Below are 16,212 nucleotides of genomic sequence, written 5' to 3'. Positions count from 1 at the left end.
AGCAAAGGGCTTCCTAAAACATATAACTAGCTAGTACTAAGAAAAAAATGGGGATAAAGCTCCAAAAGTGGCATATAAATATCAGTAAGACGGTGTACTAAACAATTCATAAACTATCTAAGATAAATCGCCACAGAGATCTAGCTAGGCTTTCATGCACACCTACGGTACGGCCGAATAGATGGTATCAGACACATCCCCACCAAAAAGCTCTTAGTTGACAGAGGTACCCTGACAAATCACTACCATTCACACACCTACAATTCATTCACCTGTACAAGCGTTAAAGATTAGTCACCAAACGGCTAAAGCGCAAAATGTTCGCTTATGGCTTGCATCTGCCGGTGAATCTTGGGTACAAAGAACAGTCTCTAACGGTGTATCTCTTGCACAACCAGGCCAAAATTCTCTCGGTCCCCAAACCGTACCCACCGTGTGGGATGGATCCGTACTTCCTCTGGTCGGTATACCAGTAGTACGTGGCTGGGTCGATGCCCTCTCTCTTGAAGCCGGCCATCAACTCTTCGTGGTCATCGATTCTCATGGAGCCACCGGTGATTTCACCAACGGTTGGCATCAAAACGTCCACAGATTCGGTGAGACGTGGGTCATCGGCGCAACGCTTCATGTAGAAAGACTTGATCTCCAACGGGAAACGCATCAAGAGAATTGGAACCCCAATGGTATCGGTCATCAATCTCTCAGCGGCCTCGGCGATGTCGTCACCGAACTTGAACTTTTCACCGTCCTCGTTAGGAATCTCGTGCTCGTTCAACCACTCCAAGGCGTCAACGTATTCCATGCGCTTGAACGGCATCTGTGGAGGCACAAAGTCTGGGTTCAATTGCTTCACCAACGGGCCGGCAACTGGGTCTTCCAACACGTACTGGATGGACTTGGTGAGCACCATTTCAATGTGGGAAAGGAAGTCCTGGAAGTCCAAGAAACCCAATTCGGCCTCGATATGCGTATATTCAGATAAGTGTCTTCTTGTGTGGGACTTTTCGGCTCTAAATGATTCCTGGATACAGTAGACGTCACCCAAAGCTGGCAAGCAGGTTTCCAAGTACAATTGGGAGGACTGGGTGAGGAAGGCTTCCTCACCGTAGTATTGTAAACCGAACAAGGTTGAGCCACCCTCGACCTGGGTCTGCACCATGCATGGTGGGGTGACCTCGGTGATATGGGTCTCGTCGTACACTCTTCTGACGGATCTGAGCAACGCAGCACGCACCTTCATAACGGCAGAGAGAGATTCACCTCTCAAGGCCAAGTGGCGTTGGTCCAACAACAAAGATGGGTCGGCACCCTCGGCAACCTTGTTGGTGAAAGCGTCGTCTCCGGATGGTGCAAGGGCAATGATGGAGTAGAAGTCAGCCACCAATTCGATACCACCGGCGGCAGACTTGCCTTCTGGCAATTTGTTGACGACACCGGTGACGGTGACAGAGGACTCCACAGTGAGCGTAGAGGTCTGGTAGGCGTTGGCAAGATCGCCAGAGAGCACACACTGGAGGAAGCCGCTCCCATCTCTCAAGACGATGAAGACCAACCCCTTCTGGACTCTTAATCTGTGGATCCAACCAGAAACCTTGACTCTGGTGGCGACTGACTCACCTGCCTGTCTGATCTTGATGCGGGAGGCCTTTGGAAGGGAAGCGTCTTCGACGATTTGGATCTTCATCGCCTCCATCTTCTGCGCAAGCTCCTTGGCTTCTCTCTCGGCTCTCTGCTCCTCAGCCTTGGCGGCCTTCTCGGCCTTCTTCTTCAAGCCATCGGCGCCCTTAACGGCTTTCTTCAAGGCTGAGGCGGAGATCTCAGCGTAGGCGTCGCCCTCTTCGGACTTTTTGTATGTGAAAAGCTTGGCTTCTGGGTGGGTAAATAAAGCAAAGGCGGCCGATTCGTACGGCGCCAGTTCGGAACCAGTGGCGGAACGGTCGTCCTTACCGGTAAATTCGTTGACGTAGATAGACATTATATGGGGGTACTAAACAAAAAGAGAGTGCGCCATAGCCGTGGACGTTTAAATAATCATTGGATTGTGCTGAGCGGCTAGATGACGAGGGGAAAATTTCAGGCAGGACGGAATGTGCGCAGTGTCGTGCATGCGCGTAATTGTCAGTACTAAAAGTTGTAGCTATGAGTCATGGTGAGCATGAGTGGGTCATTTTCAGCTACATGGGTTTTAGTGCATATATTAATTACTTTCGGGTCTTTTCAAGGGTCCAAACCTTTTTCTGGGTTTGATTGTGAGGGGTGGCTGTGTTTTGACAGTTGTCCTGCATGTCTTTAATCGAATTACATGCCAGAGTCGATTTGCATGCCATGAATTGATTCGCATGCCACGAATCGATTTGCATGCCATGAGTCAATTTTCTTAGCCTCAGATGGAGTGGAAAAAAGCATCTATAACCGGCACTAGGCTCAATAAGAATAAAAAGTGATCGATATTAAGGATTATATTATTAATTGTAAAAAAAAAAAACTAGTTTAAACTATTTGGATAGCATTGGCTCGGGTGCATGTGGGTCACATGTCCATGCTCACTGTCCAATGACAGGAACTTGGTGCATCGGGCATCTTCCAGACACCGGAGATTATGTTCCATTAGTGAAAGTAACGTAAGTATGGATTTTTTTTCGTAAGATATTCGATGCATTACATACTTAGACCGAGGGCTTAGGTCTAGAGCCACTGGCTCTAGTAGGATGTTGGTGGTTCGAACTGAAATAATTAATATGGTCGACTCACGAGGCTCAGTAAACACCGAGTGAAATGTATCATGTTTAGTTTATTCTGGTAATTTTCGGAGCGGATGTTCTCATCCAGTATTTTCAACGTTTTCCGATAGCTGGGAAGCGTACGAGGCCATGCTATCTAGATCGAGCTTCCCAACAGCATACGTTTACAGGTACTTTTTCTAGAGTCAAATTTCAACCTTTATAGCAACCATAACTTATCAGAAATGACTCATATGCCATGCCTCTAAGCGTCTAGTAAAGCATCCAGTGACAACAGAGAAGTACCATTTTTCTTGTAGGGCGTATCTCAAGATGCTAGAGACCTCCATGACTCACCAGTCATTTCGCGAATCCCTCCCCCTTCTCTATTTCGCGAACGCCACGCCCCACGTAACTCAATGTTAACGCAGGAAAAATTTGCCGACAGCTTGGGCGCCAAATATAACAACGCGCAAAACACTCCCTGTACTCTCCCTCTCTTCTTTCCAAAACTTCAGTAGAAAATGGCCATCGAATCCGCCCTAGCTGCGTTGTCCCTCCAAGCGTCTACAGGCACTGGTTTGCCTACCAAGACCCTTGTGTTTAAGCCAAAGACCGCCAAGACCGCCACTCCAGTGCCGGTCGTCGTTATCGCCTTGGCTGAAACCGCCACCAACACCAAGCTCATCGCCACCGCTGCCGGCGTCAAGGAGCCACGTCTCGCGAATGAAGACTTGGTCCAGGAGTTTTTTGGTGTCACCGCCAAGCAATTCTCTATTGCCAACATCGATGCCTCCCTCAAGGACCAGATCAAGGTTGTGGTTGATGAAAACATCTTAAAGGGCGAGTCAGAAATCTTCACCTTTGCGTCTGAATCTGGCGCGCTTTCCTTGGAAGGCAAGACTGTTGCCGCGTTCTTGGCAGCGACCGGTGTGGAGGTGATCCCAGTTGATTTCTCCGCGGCCCCAGTCGCTCCGGCGGCGAAGCCAGCGCCAAAGGCTGCATCTGCGGCCTTGGATGCCAAGCTCATCGGTGTCACCGTGGACAAGTTCCTCGACTTCCCAGGTTGGTACTCGCAGATCCTCACCAAGGGTGAGATGCTCGACTACTACGATGTTTCCGGGTGCTACATCATGAGACCTTCTTCCTACGCCGTCTGGGAACGTATCCAGGAATGGTTCAATGTCCGCATCAAGAAGATGGGTGTTTCCAATGTGTACTTCCCAATGTTTGTGTCTTCCAAGGTCTTGGAGAGGGAGAAGGACCACATCGAAGGCTTCGCGCCAGAGGTTGCGTGGGTCACCAGAGCTGGTAACTCCGAGTTGGACGAGCCAATCGCCATCAGACCAACGTCTGAGACCGTCATGTACCCATACTACTCCAAGTGGATTCAGTCCCATAGAGACTTGCCGTTGAAGTTGAACCAGTGGAACTCGGTCGTCAGATGGGAGTTCAAGCACCCACAGCCATTCTTGAGAACCAGAGAGTTCCTCTGGCAGGAGGGCCACACCGTGCATATGACCTTCGGGGAGGCCAACGCCGAAGTGATGCAGATCTTAGACCTCTATGCCGGTATTTACGAGGAGTTGTTGGCTGTTCCGGTTGTTAAGGGCATCAAGACCGAGAAGGAAAAGTTTGCTGGTGGCTATTTCACCACCACTGTTGAGGGTTACATTCCAGCCACCGGCAGAGGGATCCAGGGTGCCACCTCTCACTGTTTAGGCCAGAACTTTTCCAAGATGTTCAACATTGTGGTTGAAAACCCAGACACCGAGAAATACGGCGAGGATGAGAAGTTGTTTGCGTGGCAAAACTCCTGGGGTTTATCCACCAGAGTCATTGGGGTTATGGTCATGGTCCACTCCGACAACAAGGGGTTGGTCGTACCACCACGTGTCTCTAAGGACCAGGTCGTGGTCATCCCATGCGGTATCACTGCCAAGACCACCAAGGAGGAGGAGGCCGCCATCATGGCCGGTGCCCGCGCCGTCGAAACCCGATTGCGTGAGGCTAATGTCCGTGCCTTCGGTGATTACAGAGAGATCTACTCACCAGGCTGGAAGTTCTCCGACGCTGAGTTGAAGGGTGTTCCGTTGAGAATCGAGTTCGGTCCTAAGGACTTGGCATCAGCGTCTGTCACCTGTGTCAGAAGAAACGATGGCCAGAAGGAGACTGTTGCGCTTGCTGACTTGGAAACCGCTATCCCAGCGTTGTTGGAGGACATCCAGGCTACCATGCTTGCCAAGGCCCGCAAGACTTTCGACGAGCACCGTGTGACCGTTGAAAACTGGGCCGACTTTGTCAAGGAGTTGAACAACAAGAACTTGGTTGTTGCGCCGTGGTGTGGTATTATGGAGTGTGAGGAGGATATCAAGGACTCTTCTGCCAGAAACGGTGAGGAGGAGGAGGAGGTTGACGAGAAGGCCCCATCTATGGGTGCCAAGTCCTTGTGTATTCCGTTTGCGCAGCCAGAGATGAAGGAGGGGACCAAGTGTGTGAAGTGTGAGGAGAAGGCCAAGCTGTACTGTATGTTTGGAAGATCCTACTAAGGAGCCAGAGGGGCGGACAAAGTCTGGTAATTCTGATGACTGGGCGCAATTGGAGTTAGAAGTCATTCTAACAACAGAGGTAGTCTGTACGCGATATATTTATAATGATGAAGTGATGTGTAGATGCAACGGTAGGCAGGAAAACAATTATGGTGAGAGGACACGCGGAAAGCGTGGCCTGGTTTCAGTTTAACACTGACCGTTCAGAGCCTGGGAAGAATCTCCCACATGTTCCCCCCTACACGGTACGATGCTTGGCTCAATGTAGAAAATTACCATATGCCCTTCGCACCACGTGAAGACTGTATGATAGAAACACCAATTAACCTTGAATAATACTTCACCCAAAATGTTAAAATTTACCCGTTAAAAACATACCGACAATTCCAAAAAGCCCAGCTAAATTCCCATAAAACTTGATTAGTGCGTGCCTCAACCGTATTGATACACGCCTGAACGACGTTTATAGGCCCGCATATAACACGTAGCCAGCCAAACGGTACAACCACTGCACACTTGAGCCTACAGCAATGGCAAAGAAGAAGAATTCCAAGAAGAATAATGAGGCGAGTGTAGTGCCCACACAAACCCCAAGTCATGAGACTGAAGCGACCGAGGAGACAGAGGTGGTTAACGGAAACGTGAAAGATGTCCCAGAAATGGTGCTTGGGGTGAATGTCCCAGAAGCCGAAGAAAATGGAGAATTGGCCATTCCAGAGAAGACTGAAGTTTCACCAGCCGAGACCGAACCAAAAACCCCGGAGGCCAACCTCCAGCGCGCTAATGGCGTTGAAACCCAGGAAATATTAGCCCTACATGCGAGGATCGCTGAGTTGACACAGAAACTTGAAACAGCGCCGCTGGGAGTCTCTTCAGATGCCCGAACCATAGAGTTGGAGGAGAAACTCCGCCAGAGTGAGGCCACCTCTGAACAGCACAAATCCAACTACGACGTCTTGTACAACCGCTTGACGCAGGTGAAACATATCCTAGTGAAGCTGAAACAGGTGGAGGCCGAGTTAGAGGAAGCTCGAACGCAGTTGGACACGGCCACTACGAAAACCACGGAATTAGAGGCTCGGTGCGCGACCGTTTCCGCGGAAAAGGAAGCGCTGGCCGCGGCACTCGCTGCGATGAAACAAGAAACCACGGACCTAAACACCGAATGCGACCGCTTGAGCCACGACCTTGCAAAGTTGAGACGCGAGTACCAGCTCAGAGACGACTCTGCGACCCAAGAAAAGGACTCGCTCGTGTCCAGCAACCACAAACTCGCGAAAAAGATTGAAGAGATGAAGGCGGCCAGGGAAGACTCACGGGTGGTGCAGTTGGAAGAGCAGGCCACAGTGAAGGAGCTACAGAGCCAGATGGACGAGTTCCAAGCCCAAAGCAAAGCCAAGGATGTCGAAATTTCTATCTTGACCAAGGAAAAGACGGAGTCTCAAAATCATATTGCGTTTCTTGAGAAGAAGATTACTGATCAAGACATGATGATGGCTCAAACGGCGGCCAGAAACGAACAAACAGTGTTGCGACTCCAGGAGCAGCTTGTCACGTCTATGAACGAGACGGCTGAGCTTTCCACAAAGATCGAACAGGCTCTGGGCGTACAGACGTTACTAGACGAAGCGTTGAAGGATTCGCATAATAAACAGCTCCAGATCGGAAAACTCCGCCACGAAGCCATCATCCTCAACGAGCATCTCACGAAGGCGCTCAAGCTCATCAAGAAGGACCACGAGTCGGAGAATGTTGATAAGCAGCTCATCACGAACTTGTTCCTCCAGTTCCTAGCGATCCAAAGAGGCGATAAGAAAAAATTCCAGGTGTTGCAGTTGATCAGCGGAATTTTGGGCTGGGATGAGCAGCAGCAGCAACAGGCAGGGTTGGTTGGCCGTGTCGGCGTCGGCGCTGCAGGCGAAGAGCGTGAGGGGCGCGTGCGCGAGAGTTTCGTCTCGCTCTGGACCGAATTCCTTGACAAGGAGTCTAGAGCGAAATAAATATTATGTCGAATACTGTCACCATGTAGAATGTGTGGGACCAAAGAGGAGTATCCGGTGCTAAGGAAGACTAACGTTACAGCAAAGCCTAGGTTCGCCGTGATACCAAGAGCAGCTCCCACTCCTTATTCAGATCTTAGCCAAGGGCAGTCTCGGTCACTATAAGATTTTAGCTGGTGTTACATGGCCATTAGATTCATTGTCTGTATAATCTGTGGATACATGTTCTTTTCCGTTTGGGGTGAACCGAAACTACATTGCCGTTATATCTTTGTACAAAGGGCACTACTTTCCTCTCTAAGGTACTGACATATCAGCCGTGACTCCCCCAATACAAACACCTAATCATTTACCCTATTCACTACGCTCTTGAATTACTAGTACTTTATTTTAAACTCAGCCGTGAGAGAACAAATGTATGGTGGTTCATGTCAACAAACGTACTTAGCCCGATGTTGAAGCATCATATTAGATAGACCATATTTTGATGGTGGAGTCCCAGGAGGCGGTACAGACGGCCATCCCGTCGGGACTGCAACTCACCATATTTACCCGGTTTGAATGACCTTCAAGCTTCCCCACCGCATCCGTACGAAGCGTATCAAAAATCACGCACCCGTAATCACCGATACACCCATAAAGCATTCTTCCAGAAGCGGAAAAATCTAATGAAGATACACTCTGCGTGTCCGTCTCCGAGGCTAAACTCTCAATATCGCTCACGTACGAACCTTGCCAGCACTGTGCGTACTGGGGCTGTGGTGTTGCCATTGGGAAATTGGCCTTTCCGTACGAAGAGTTCCGCAAGGTGCGAGGCAATGTGTAGCTAGCCAACTGGCAATCAGCCCTGAAATCAAACAAACGGATTGAACCGTCGTCGGATCCGGTGGCGAGGCTATTTGCGTCCGGAAAGAACTTCATGCAGTTGATATCTGAATGGGCGACAAAATGGCTCTGCGCCGGGGCCCGTTGTCTGATGTCCCAAAGACGGATGTAACCGTCGGAGGCACCCGAAACAAAACTCTGCGAGCCGTGTTGGCTTTGAGGAACCGCTAGACACAAAACATCCCCTAAATGGTCCATAAACTCTCGTACCCTACTGCCTCGTGAGACGTCCCAAAGGGCACAGGTCATGTCTCCGCTGGAAGTGAGGGTGAAGTTCTCTGAGAGAAATTCACAACCACTGATGTAAGCAGTGTGCCCTTTGAAGACCGAAACAATATTCTGAGTCAAGCCCCCCACCATTCCGTAGCCAGACTCTCCCGTCCTGCTGTGATCAATTGATTCATGCGAAATACGGTAAAGGGTGCACGCGTTATCCAAGCCCCCAGAGGCAACCATTCTTCCGTTAGGCGAGTAGGCACACGCGAGTACCCAAGGAGAGCTCAAGGGAATTGCATTGACTTTCATCGCAGTGGTAGCATCCCAGATGATCATAAAGCCGTCCTGGGAGGCCGAGAGGATCTGCCGTGAGTCATTGCTCCATCTGACGCTCGATATTTTGTTTCCATGGCCACGTAAAGACTGGTATGGCTTCAAGTAAGTCACGCGATTAAGCGTGGGTACGTTGCTGGAGATCTCGATGAGCTGGGCATCCTGAGTGGAGGCTCTGGTTCTGTCGATCTCTTGGACGAGGAATTTTGCCTCTTCACGGGCGGCGTCGATTCGTTCTTGGACTGAAAGTTTAGGAATGTTGCTTGAGATCATTTTTTTATCAGGGGAAGGGCGGAAAAGAACCACCGTGGTGCGATCTAGAAGAATTTTCAAGATAATAAAACTATCCAGATATTGATACCGGATTGGAGTGTGTAATGAATGCAGTTCTCCTTTAAGACGGTAACGAGGTTCACAATATGTAGATCTTGGAAATAGGCACGGAGTAGACCTATGAGGGGCAAATTTCTAAGTAGATGAGAGGTGTATGGCAATATTTCCTCTGGGTTTTGTTCAGATACTCAATCATACACCGACTCCACGAATTCAGGGTACTATCTTAGGAGAAAACACCCGGATATAGAAAGAGCAAGCGCGTATTGTACTTGAGAAAGTAGGTACAGAAGTTTGATGAAACCCTCGATAGAAAAAAAATGAATTCGGTTAGTGGTACCATATTATCGTTCGTGGAATCCCCAAGAGTTACCATCAAACGAAGAAAAGAAACTAAAGGAATCCTACCTGACGTCTACGGTGAGACAGAAGGCAGCAGCCTCATGGTCCCAATCGGGAAGCGTACATAGTTGCATCAACGGTTTTAGGTCGCCATGCCTGACCCATCTATCAAAGAGCTTTACGCCTTGTATGACTGAGCCTCCCCTGAAAGCTTGAGGTGGATTCTGTTCATAGAGCAGTTCTATACAAGGTTTAAGCGAGAGCCGTAGATTAATAAGGGGCCGGGGAAGATTCGAACTGGTGGAACCATTCACGCAACACTAGAGGTGAACATGATACTAGCAACAAAAGAGAAAGAAACCCTATTTTATCTCTGTACTCTGCCATAGCCAACCCCGGAAAACCGAGAATCTGATTATCTGAGACGACCTGCGGGTAGAACAGAGTTCCTTTATTTCAGCGGAAACAAACCGGGGATGATTCGGATAACTTTTACCATTTATATTCTAGGAAGCGCCAACAGAGAAATTTCACTTATAAGCAAGATATACATAAAAAGTAATAACAAAACAATTATTTAACCTCGTTTTGAACGGTGTCTTGCAAGCCTCTAGAAGAAGTCTTCTGAAAAGCATAGACTTCCTTCTGCATGTATTGGCCTGGAACTTTCGTCCGAGTTTCGTTTGTCACTTTAAATTATGCCCTGACCGATGTCAGGGGAGTCGACTTCGAAGTGTAATTATTGGACGCGTGGAGTAGCCGGTGCGTCTACTCAGTATGTGAAAGGAGCGACCAGCAGGACCTGCTTTTCGGAGCCTCCATAAGAGGCCACTGGTATCGATGTCAGTGGTTAAGTCACTCACTCCTAAAGGTTTCATGCTAACCTCGTGCTCACTTGCTCTACAAACACACAGGGTCTAGTTTTTTTTAAACTAACCATGCAAGCGAAAAAAAAAACAACAATAAATAAAACACATAAAAGGTCATAATCGCGCGGGAAGCGGCCTTGTGGGTGCAGCCCTGGTGTGTACGGGAATCCGCGGTAAGCCACTGGCCTTAACAGGCGTCGTGCTGGGACATGATGTAGTCGACGGCCTGGCTGACGGTCTTCAATTGGTCGGCGTGTTCATCTGGGATCTCGATGGAGAACTCAGATTCCATCTCCATGACAACGTCCACTACATCCAAGGAGTCCAAGCCCAAATCTTGAGAAAAAGAGGCTTCAAGGGCAATCTTGGACTGGTCAACCTTGGAGAACCCCTCCAAGATGTCCATGATACGCTCGGTGGCCAACTCCTTGGTCAACGGCGCAGCACCGGAGTAGAGTCTGATTGGCTGCATGACAACTGGGGCCGGTCTGGCAAAGGTGCGGAGCGCAACGAATCTCAAGGATCTGGTGAAAGTTTGGGCCAACATGGTTAGGGATAGGATAGAAGTGTCGTTACGGTCTCTGAGCCTGTACCGAGATATAACCTCGAATTTTTACTGGGTGATTTGTTGGTTTACGCACGACTTGATATCTGCCGGGTAAGTTGCCGCAAAATAAAAAACCTCCGGCACGCTCTAGATATAAGTGACGATGGGTCGAAGAACCGATTGAGAAATTGACACACACCACGCAAAAAAAAAATGCTCAGAAACATGTTCAGAGCGGGCTTTGCCCCTATGAGACTGGTTTCGACCCAGCTTACTGGCTTTACCCGCGCCCCTTTCGCCGCCATGGCTTCCTTCAGCACAACCGCCCAGCGCTTTATGCCCACTGTCAACCAGATTAAGAAGGGCGCCTGGAACCAGCAACCGCGCAAGCCGTACAAGTCAAAGGCGCCAGATTTGGGCCAGAACCCGTTCAAGAAGGGTGTGGTGGTCAGAGTTATGATTTTGAAGCCAAAGAAGCCGAACTCTGCCCAGAGAAAGTGCTGCCGTGTCAGATTGACAAACGGCAGGATGGTTTCGGCCTACATTGGGGGTGAGGGCCACAACGCCCAAGAGCACAGTGTGGTGTACGTCAGAGGTGGCCGTTTGCAGGATGTGCCGGGTGTCAGATACCATACCGTTAGAGGAGCCATGGATTTGAATGGTGTTGCCAACAGAATCTCCTCCAGATCCAAGTACGGAGTGAAGAAGCCATCAAAGGACTAAGCCGGTTGCCACTAGAGGTGAGCTTGGATGGGGCCGTGTACATTTACTAGCCATGCAAAGTGTAAATAGAAGCATGGATGTTGAAAGCTGTAGGTGTGGGAGCGTAGCACCGAGTCAGGCTTGCTAAATTTGTTCCATCTTCCTGGCGAGAGACTAGCCAGGAAGGTTTGAAATAGGCACCCGAGTTTACTAACGTGTGGTTTTGTCTAAACCGGTTATAGGTGGGGGTTTAGGCGTGCTCACTTAAAGCGACGACTGGGACTTTGAAGGCGATTGCGTAATAGTCTCGGCTTAGTCTAAAAGGCTAACAGACTTTTGGGGGTTAGATGATGTCATAGAGGAACACTTATGGGGATAAAGTAATGCGATGGTGCCATTATTTCATTAGTTTACCCCTACATTCAGCTTCCTGATAACAGCTAGATTTTACCTTTTGAAGTATCATATTTAAAGATTGAACCAGGGAAAAAAGGATGAAACAGAAAAATAGATGAAACAGGGAAATAGATGAAACAGAAAAATAGATGAAATAGGGAAATATAAATGAAACAGAGAAATACAGAACATTAATAGAGAATATCCATAATGCGACATCCTTTGGGGTAGCACCTCCAGACATCCCTGCTGCTTTCACCTTTCTGCTCCCTCCTATGCCTACCTTGGTTGATCATGAAACATTGTATAAAGATTGTACACAGGAAATAAAAGTACCGAGACAAAATATCCCCAGCGGTAGGCTCGCCTTTAGGCTTCGCTGCTGGCCATGCTTAAACCCACATCCAAGCCGCGGCTACTAATGTTCAAACCGTCTCCCCGTCGCGGTCTTTCTCTCCACTTCCAAGTTCTCCGGCTTAGCTCTATTCAACACCTTCAAAAACTCGCTTACCCTAAATCTCATTCTCGAGTGCATATACGCCTTTGAGCACTTGATGTGATAATGGAAGTAGTTTCTGAAAAACTGAATGTGCGTGATACAGTTCTCTCTTCTTGTTGGCGCCAAATGTCTCGGAAACAACACAAACGTGATAAACCCCTTGTTTTCTTCCTGCTTAACTCCCAACCTGGACAATTCCAACGGTGGCTCCTTGTGCGAGTACAACACCTGTGGCGCGTTCTGGACCGCTCTCTTGCGCGCGTCCACAAACTCCTGGAGAAACACCTTACCGAAGATCTTGTCGGTCTCGTCTTTGAAGATGGTGGAAAAAATGACGGTCACTCTGTCAAAAGACGGTCTGATGAAGATCTGTTCGTCGTCTCTGTAGTTCAAGACCAAGATTTCCTCATCGCTGGTGTTTTCCGGCGCATACAAATCTACCTGCTTCGCAACCGACTCCTGCGACAAGACATCGAAGCGCTCGAACGCCCGTTCGAATGCGGCCGCCATCGCATTACGCTTGAAATACGACACTTTTTCCACCAACTCCGCGCGCACAGCGTCCGACAATGCACTCGTCGTCTCAAGGTCCAACAACAAGGACACGTCGTAGCCCGCCTCTGGCGTCGTCACGTACGCGCCGTACTCGCGGGCCATCACGCCATCCACGCCGTACTTGCGCAAGTCGGGGAAACACTTGATCGACATCGACACGAGGATTTGGCTCTTGTTCTCGAGGTTCGAGATGTGGTACGTGGTGAAGTCGTAATCGGTGACAATGCGATCAATCGCCAGTGGAACTGCCGCCGGATCGAGGCGCTCAGTCAACGTGGTGTGAATGAGGAGGTTATTTGGCTGTAATTGAAGCATTGTTGATTGATTGAGGGAGAATGACGGAGAAATGGAGAGCTGCGGACTTTTATCGGATGTACCAGATGGCACGTAGCGGGCACGGAAAGGGACGCCAAGGAGCGCGCGCAGCAGATACCGCAGTGGTATGTGCAGGATCCAATGCCATTGGGGATGGCATCCCCGTTAGTGATTGATCATGGTTTTAATGCTGATTTACCTTTAAGTGGGATTGAAGGGTCATTAGATGTGAGATTCATAAGGATATCTCAGAGTTTTCCGTCACCGGTGTCGTCAAACGTGCCCCCATACGTATACATTCTGTAAGTCCTAGAGCGATAGCTAAAAATGGAATATAGGGGTGTCGTTCGGGCTACCCGGGTATTGTAGAGACATAGCGTTGGGAGAGAATGAGGATTATATACCGCATGAGTCTATCCAATGGGATGATATTTATCAAGTATATCATTGAAACCTCCAGGTCCATTGAACCAAACCCCAATGGCGTTACAAAGAGCATTTACACAGAATTCTGTCAGGTGACAACCTTATTGGGGAGCAATTGCTTGTCATTGAACATATAAACATCAATTAAAACAGTTTTACAATAAAAAATATCAAGCTGAGAGAGACAAAGAAAAAAAAAACTAGACAATAACTGAAAATGTTCTATCTTGCACGCACAATTATTATCCATTACAACTTCCCACTGCCCTTCTTCTGCCAGCCGAACCCAATCTTCCCACCCACACCCCTATCAATCAAGACGTTCAAAATGGTTGTCTCATTCTTCTTATAATTCTCCAAAGCGAAACGTAACCCTTCAACCAAATCTTTTTCAGTCTTCACTAACACTCCGTTACCCCCCAAGGCACGTGAGAAGATATCATACCGGGTGTCCTGGCCCAAAACGGTGGGAGGCAACTGCTTGTCTCCACGGACAGTGTACACCTCATCAAGCTCCCCGTGGTATATACCGCTGTTGTTCATAACCACGACAATCTGCGGCAACCCGCTTCTGATTGCGGTCTCGATCTCCAAGCCCGAGAATCCAAACGCGGAATCCCCCACCACGGAGAGAACCACCTTCTCCGGGGAATGAATCTTAGCGGCAATGGCATAGCCAATAGCCAACCCCATCGTCGCATTGGTGCCCGCATCCAAACGTGACTTCGGGGTGGTGGAGCCAAACGCAACACGCGCTACATCCATGGTGTTGGCACCCTCGGTTACAAGGAACACCTTCCCTTGGGCAAACAACTGCGCGTATTCGTCTTTGACAATACGGTATACCCTATTGTAGCGCAAAAGCTCATCGCTGGCAGTGGTGGCAGATTCCTTGGCTGCCAACTTTTCAACGTTCTTCTGCTTGGCAGTTACCCATTCGTTTTTGATCGAGAATTTCGCCTCGTGGGACTTTAATTCCCGGTGCAATTGGCCCGCCACGAGTCGGATATCCCCAAGCAAACCGTACAGGACGGAATGCGGAGCGTTGGTCCCAATTTCTTCCGCGTGGAGGTCGATCTGGATGAATTTAACGTCCGGGGAGAACTTTGGCGCCTCGCCGTGGTGCAAGATCCAGTTAAGCCGCCCGCCAATCAACAAAATTACGTCAGATTGTGCCAACACCTGCGATCTGGCGGAGGAAAAGTTCAAGACTGAGTCATCCGAAACCACACCCTTCCCCATCGGGGTGGGCAAAAACGGAAGGTTGAAGTCGTTGACAAGCCTCTGGATCTCCGCAGCCGCATTTGCGTACGCAGCACCCTTACCAACCACCACCAATGGGTGCTTAGCACCTGCGAGGAGACGTGCAGCGGCCTCTACTCTGTTGGGATCGGCCATGGATCTTGGCGCCTCGAGCAACCGCTCGACGTAGCCAAAATTAATCTTTTCGGACGTGGCTCCCTGGATGATATCCGCCGGCAAGTCAATGTAGGTAGCGCCTGGCTTGCCGAAGAACGCTGATCTGTAACCCTTTTCGATGATTCGCGGGAGGTGCCGCAACGAGCCGGGTTTTCCTGCAAACTTTGTATGCGGAGACATGAAGGTCACCTGATCAAGCTCCTGGAACCCTCCCTTGTAAGCTTCGTCTGAGGAGCAGGAGCCAGCCAAGACTACCAAGGGCCATCGGTTTGTATTGGAGTTGAACACCCCGGCCAAAGCGTGCACCACGCCGGGGCCACCAACGACGAGCAACACCCCGGGAGTCCCGGATAAGTATCCGTAAGCACTAGCCGCGTAGGAAGCGGACTGCTCGTTGCGGAAAGCCACAAAGCGGATGCCTTCCGCGATAATCGCCTCAGCGACCTCAACAACCGGGATGCCCACGATCCCAAACACCACCGTCACCCCGAGGTTCTTCAACGATCGGGCTGTAATTTGAGAGCCAGTTAAAGACATGATAGGAATAATGTTATGGTTAAAGGATTATCGGGGAGATGTTTGGCGGAGAGGCGATTGCCTGCTTTATATCCCCACTTTTAGGCGATATGCGAAGTGTGTGCCGTCCTCCGTGCCTCGGCCCGGCCCGTCGGAGGTTTTTATCACGTGACTGTAGTATTCGGGAAGAATATAGCCGCGGATGGAAGCTACACGAATCGCCAACCCGGGAAAGCCTTTTGGAAAGCATGCCAGAGTATCTGACCGGTATTAAAGTAAGAAAGTTCGGGTCTTAGAGTGGAACAGGATTTGAAGAGGGCATCGCTACGCTTCTTCCCCCGTGATAGTTGCACCCTTATCCCCTTTGTCAGTTTTCCTACGGTTTCGAGCCCTGCCCTTGTAAGCCCTAGTAAAAAAACCTGTCTGGATATTTTGGATCTCAAATTTTTCACCAAGCCTCCTGCACGCTGCTGCATGCTATAAAAGGAGCTTGTTCGCCTCCCTGCTTTCTAACGGTTTGGAACTTTCCTTTCTTTGTCGACGTACTTCATAGGATCATTTCTATAGTTTACGTCCCTCTTTGACTCTTC

At 49.4% G+C, this 16,212-nt stretch overlaps 9 protein-coding genes across 9 annotated transcripts; 3 read left to right on the top strand and 6 right to left on the bottom strand.

Moving 5' to 3' along the window:
- Positions 1–325: 325 nt before the first annotated feature.
- DED81 (asparagine--tRNA ligase) lies at positions 326–1,975 on the bottom strand (the record flags this gene model as incomplete). Its single annotated transcript, XM_019132006.1, has 1 exon — positions 326–1,975. The coding sequence occupies one exon, from the start codon at positions 1,973–1,975 to the stop codon at positions 326–328; it is 1,650 nt and encodes a 549-aa protein (XP_018982969.1).
- A 1,208-nt stretch (positions 1,976–3,183) lies between these two features.
- Positions 3,184–5,361, top strand: BABINDRAFT_163357 (proline--tRNA ligase). The gene has a single exon (XM_019129863.1). The coding sequence runs from the start codon at positions 3,245–3,247 to the stop codon at positions 5,267–5,269; it is 2,025 nt and encodes a 674-aa protein (XP_018982968.1). The 5' UTR covers positions 3,184–3,244; the 3' UTR covers positions 5,270–5,361.
- Positions 5,362–6,159: 798 nt separating this feature from the next.
- On the top strand, positions 6,160–7,269 carry BABINDRAFT_28085 (uncharacterized protein; the record flags this gene model as incomplete). The annotated part of the gene is made up of 1 exon (XM_019131419.2): positions 6,160–7,269. A coding segment is annotated over one exon (1,110 nt), but the record flags the coding sequence as incomplete, so codon positions are not given.
- A 468-nt stretch (positions 7,270–7,737) lies between these two features.
- Positions 7,738–8,976, bottom strand: STE4 (G protein subunit beta; the record flags this gene model as incomplete). The annotated part of the gene is made up of 1 exon (XM_019130907.1): positions 7,738–8,976. The coding sequence occupies one exon, from the start codon at positions 8,974–8,976 to the stop codon at positions 7,738–7,740; it is 1,239 nt and encodes a 412-aa protein (XP_018982966.1).
- Positions 8,977–10,370: 1,394 nt separating this feature from the next.
- ACP1 (Acp1p) lies at positions 10,371–10,729 on the bottom strand. Its single transcript, XM_019129862.1, has one exon. It carries the CDS (start codon positions 10,717–10,719, stop codon positions 10,435–10,437), a length of 285 nt encoding a protein of 94 aa, XP_018982965.1. The 5' UTR covers positions 10,720–10,729; the 3' UTR covers positions 10,371–10,434.
- A 240-nt stretch (positions 10,730–10,969) lies between these two features.
- Positions 10,970–11,879, top strand: BABINDRAFT_163353 (mitochondrial 37S ribosomal protein uS12m). Its single transcript, XM_019129861.1, has one exon. The coding sequence runs from the start codon at positions 11,008–11,010 to the stop codon at positions 11,515–11,517; it is 510 nt and encodes a 169-aa protein (XP_018982964.1). The 5' UTR covers positions 10,970–11,007; the 3' UTR covers positions 11,518–11,879.
- A 70-nt stretch (positions 11,880–11,949) lies between these two features.
- On the bottom strand, positions 11,950–13,679 carry ARC35 (Arc35p). The gene has a single exon (XM_019129860.1). The coding sequence runs from the start codon at positions 13,259–13,261 to the stop codon at positions 12,311–12,313; it is 951 nt and encodes a 316-aa protein (XP_018982963.1). The 5' UTR covers positions 13,262–13,679; the 3' UTR covers positions 11,950–12,310.
- Positions 13,680–13,793: 114 nt separating this feature from the next.
- BABINDRAFT_163351 (uncharacterized protein) lies at positions 13,794–15,933 on the bottom strand. The gene has a single exon (XM_019129859.1). The coding sequence runs from the start codon at positions 15,641–15,643 to the stop codon at positions 13,937–13,939; it is 1,707 nt and encodes a 568-aa protein (XP_018982962.1). The 5' UTR covers positions 15,644–15,933; the 3' UTR covers positions 13,794–13,936.
- BABINDRAFT_96735 (uncharacterized protein) lies at positions 15,738–16,212 on the bottom strand. The gene has a single exon (XM_019133004.1). The coding sequence runs from the start codon at positions 16,096–16,098 to the stop codon at positions 15,832–15,834; it is 267 nt and encodes an 88-aa protein (XP_018982961.1). The 5' UTR covers positions 16,099–16,212; the 3' UTR covers positions 15,738–15,831.

This window comes from Babjeviella inositovora (assembly GCF_001661335.1).
Source record: "Babjeviella inositovora NRRL Y-12698 unplaced genomic scaffold BABINscaffold_14, whole genome shotgun sequence".
NCBI lineage: Eukaryota > Fungi > Ascomycota > Pichiomycetes > Serinales > Babjeviella > Babjeviella inositovora.
This window is presented reverse-complemented; position numbering and strand designations above follow the sequence as displayed.

Excerpts from the sequence above, each read along its gene's own strand:
- BABINDRAFT_163357 (XM_019129863.1), top strand. The coding sequence starts at position 3,245 with ATGGCCATCGAATCCGCCCTAGCTGCGTTGTCCCTCCAAGCGTCTACA.
- ACP1 (XM_019129862.1), bottom strand. The coding sequence starts at position 10,719 with ATGCAGCCAATCAGACTCTACTCCGGTGCTGCGCCGTTGACCAAGGAG.
- BABINDRAFT_163353 (XM_019129861.1), top strand. The coding sequence starts at position 11,008 with ATGCTCAGAAACATGTTCAGAGCGGGCTTTGCCCCTATGAGACTGGTT.
- ARC35 (XM_019129860.1), bottom strand. The coding sequence starts at position 13,261 with ATGCTTCAATTACAGCCAAATAACCTCCTCATTCACACCACGTTGACT.
- BABINDRAFT_163351 (XM_019129859.1), bottom strand. The coding sequence starts at position 15,643 with ATGTCTTTAACTGGCTCTCAAATTACAGCCCGATCGTTGAAGAACCTC.
- BABINDRAFT_96735 (XM_019133004.1), bottom strand. The coding sequence starts at position 16,098 with ATGCAGCAGCGTGCAGGAGGCTTGGTGAAAAATTTGAGATCCAAAATA.